The following is a 2974-nucleotide window of genomic DNA, read 5'->3' as shown; positions in this document are numbered from 1 at the left end:
GCAGCATTTTGGATCAGCTGAAGGCTTTTAACTACAGTTTGTGGACTTCCTGATAGTAAAGAATTACAATAGTCCAGCCTTGAAGTAACAAATGGGTCCAGTGGTTCTGGATGTTCTGCTCATTGATAAATGATGGAGCTTCACTTGTAGAGTCCGTGTTTGAAGGCAGCAGTGCTGGTCCAGCCTCTCATGTTCTGCTCTCTCTGCCCGCAGTGACCCGGCCGTATTGTGACTTCCTGCTACGTCAGAAACATCCGTCCCTCCCCACCGCCCTGCCCCAGCAGCAGGTCTTCATGCTGGCCGAGCCGAAGCGCAAAACCACCTTCTGGCATAACATAGGTAGACTGACACCTTTCAAGAAATGAACCAAAGCAGAGAGGAGCTCTCTGCTGGTGCCTGCATGGACCCTTTCAATGGTTCCTCTTTTCTTTCCCATCTAAACCTTTGATGGCTCATGGACCGGACAGGTGAAGCTGACTGTGATGGGATGGGGGCGGGCTGGTTTGAAAGCACTTTATTGGTTGGATAACAATCAGACATGGGAGCAGTCTCTGTGGACACTGGTCTAAACAGCAGAGGGAACCGCTCTGCTTCTTTAGACCTTCGACCTCTGCTGGGTGTAATGGACTTCTGACTGAAAAAGTTTCCTCCACTTCTCTATGCTTCTGTTCTATGATTTGCCAACTTCTTCTTCTGTTATTATCTGATAATGTGATATGGTTGCCTCCATGTTCATGCTGGTTCTGTCTGCTTTAAAAGGGAAACAGGTTGTGTTTTTGGATCCTTTCCAAGTTGTTTTCAGTGTCTTGTGGACTCTGTCTTTGGCTCTTCTTTGGAAGAACGATGCACCAAACTTGACTCCAGCCAAAGAAGATAAGGAAATTCCATTTCCTCATCAGACGAAGGTCCGAGGTCCGGAGGAACCATTAGCGCTTTGCTTCAGTCTGATGTTTGACTCTCCTCTCGTCTCCCACTGACTGAGAGAAACCAGCCGCTCTGAGCTCCTCTCCATGCCATGTTCTGTTGTTTTACACAGTGCCATCTGAGATGTGACACACATAGATATAACTATACTGTGAAGAAGTGTTTTTTATAACTCTGGTGAGTGCTGATGTAACCGAGCAGCCTCCTCCTCTTCTGGTTCTTTGATCTAGCAGTGCTTCTCGTCTCCAGTGTTCCTGCTCCGTGCTGGAGTCTGACCTCAGATCAGCACAGCAGCTATGTCAACAACTTCTACTTTCTGTTCAAATGTTATCTGATATTAAACATTCCTTACAGAAACACTGACTCCTTATTAACATGGTTCCAGCTCTATATTCTAACAACTTTGTTTTATTTCTCAGTGTTTGTAGGTGGTGGACCAGATCTTGGAAATCTCTAATTAAAATTAGAGCGTAATGGTTAACTCTAATGGTAAGGCCTAATAGTAGAGCCTAATGGTTGAGCCTAATAGTAGAGCCTAATGCTAGACTGTAATGGTAAGGCAAAATGGTGGAGCCTAAAAGTAGTACCGAAAAATGAAATGACGTTTCCTTATCATTAAGGATAAAATATTGATCTTGCACATCTAAAAAAAATCTATATATTTTGAAATATTTTAGATTATAATTTAACATAAAGATTATAAAAACATATCTATGTTAAAATCTTTGTTATAGTGTAATGGTAGAGCCTAATAGTGGAATCTAATGGTAGGGCCTACTGGTAGAACATAATGGCAGAGCCCAATGGTAGAACCTTATGGTGGAACCTAATGGAAGATCCCAATGATAGAGCCCAATGTTATAACCTAATGTTACAGCCTAATGGTGGAACCTAATGTTAGAGCCTAATAGTAGAGCCCAATGGCAGAGCCCAATGTTAGAACCTAACCGTAGAACTTAATGGTAGAGACTCATGTTGGAGCCCAATGGTAGGACCTAATGGTAGAGTTTAAAGGTAGAATCAAATGGTAGAGCATAATAGTAAAGCCCATTGGAAGAACCTAACGATAGAGCCTAATAGTAAAACTTAACAGTAGAGCCTAATGGTAGAGCCTTATGTCATGGCCTAATGGTAGAGGCTAATGGTAGAGCCCAATGGTACAGCCTAACGGTAGGGCCAGATGGTAGATCCCCATGGTAGAGCCCAATGGTAGAACCTAATGGTAAAACATAATGGTAGAATCTAATGGTAGAGCCCAGTGGTAGAACCAAATCGCAGAGCGTAATGGTAGAATCCAATGTTAGACCCAAATGGTAGATCCCTATGGTAGAGCCCAATGGTAGAACCTAACTGTAGAGCGTAATGGTAGAAACTAATGGTAGAGCCTATTGGAAGAACCTAATGGTAGAGCCTAAAGGTAGAATCTAATGGTAGAGCCTAATGGTAGAGCCTATTGAAAGAACATAATGGCAGAGCCTAATAGTAGAATCTAATGGTAGAGGCTAATGGTAGACTCTAATAGCAGAGCCTAATGTTCGAGCCCAATGGTAGAGTCCAATGTTAGAACCTAACCATAGAGCCTAATGGTAGAGCCCAATGGTACAACCTAATGGTATAGCCTAATGGTAGATCCCTATGGTAGAGCCAAATAGTAGAACCTAATTGTAGAGCCTAATGGTAGAATCTAAAGGTAGAGTCTAATGGTAGAACCTAATTGTAGGATCTAATGGTAGAACATAATGGTAGAGCCTAATGGTAAATTATAATGGTATAATCTAAAGCTAGAGTATAATGGTATAGCTGAATGGAAGGGCCTAATGGTAGAGCCTAGTGGTAGAACATAATGGTAGAGGCTAGTTGTTATGATTCTGGCCTTCCTGCTGGTTTTACCCTCTGCTCTGTGTCAGCAATGAAGTTTAATTTAAGCCTAAAGGTAGACTCTAATGGTAGATGATAATGGTAGAGCCTAATAGTAGAATCTAATGGTAGAGGCTAATGGTAGACTCTAAAGGTTGAGCCTAATAGTAGAATCTAACGGTAGAGGCTAATG

General features: G+C 42.4%; 1 protein-coding gene across 4 annotated transcripts in view; it reads left to right on the top strand.

The window, feature by feature from the left end:
- The window catches only part of arhgef4 (Rho guanine nucleotide exchange factor 4), a 51880-nt gene extending 50610 nt beyond the window's left edge, over positions 1-1270 (top strand). For all 4 annotated transcript variants that reach the window (XM_015400670.1, XM_015400669.1, XM_015400671.1 and 1 more), the window contains one exon: positions 214-1270. In XM_015400670.1, coding sequence (XP_015256156.1) covers positions 214-365 — 152 coding nt within the window. In that variant the 3' untranslated portion in view covers positions 366-1270. The remainder of the gene's footprint in view (positions 1-213) is intronic.
- The last annotated feature ends 1704 nt before the right edge of the window (positions 1271-2974 follow it).

This window comes from Cyprinodon variegatus, unplaced genomic scaffold (genome assembly GCF_000732505.1).
Source record: "Cyprinodon variegatus isolate N-32 unplaced genomic scaffold, C_variegatus-1.0 Scaffold1131, whole genome shotgun sequence".
Taxonomy (NCBI): Eukaryota; Metazoa; Chordata; class Actinopteri; order Cyprinodontiformes; family Cyprinodontidae; genus Cyprinodon; species Cyprinodon variegatus.
This window is presented reverse-complemented; position numbering and strand designations above follow the sequence as displayed.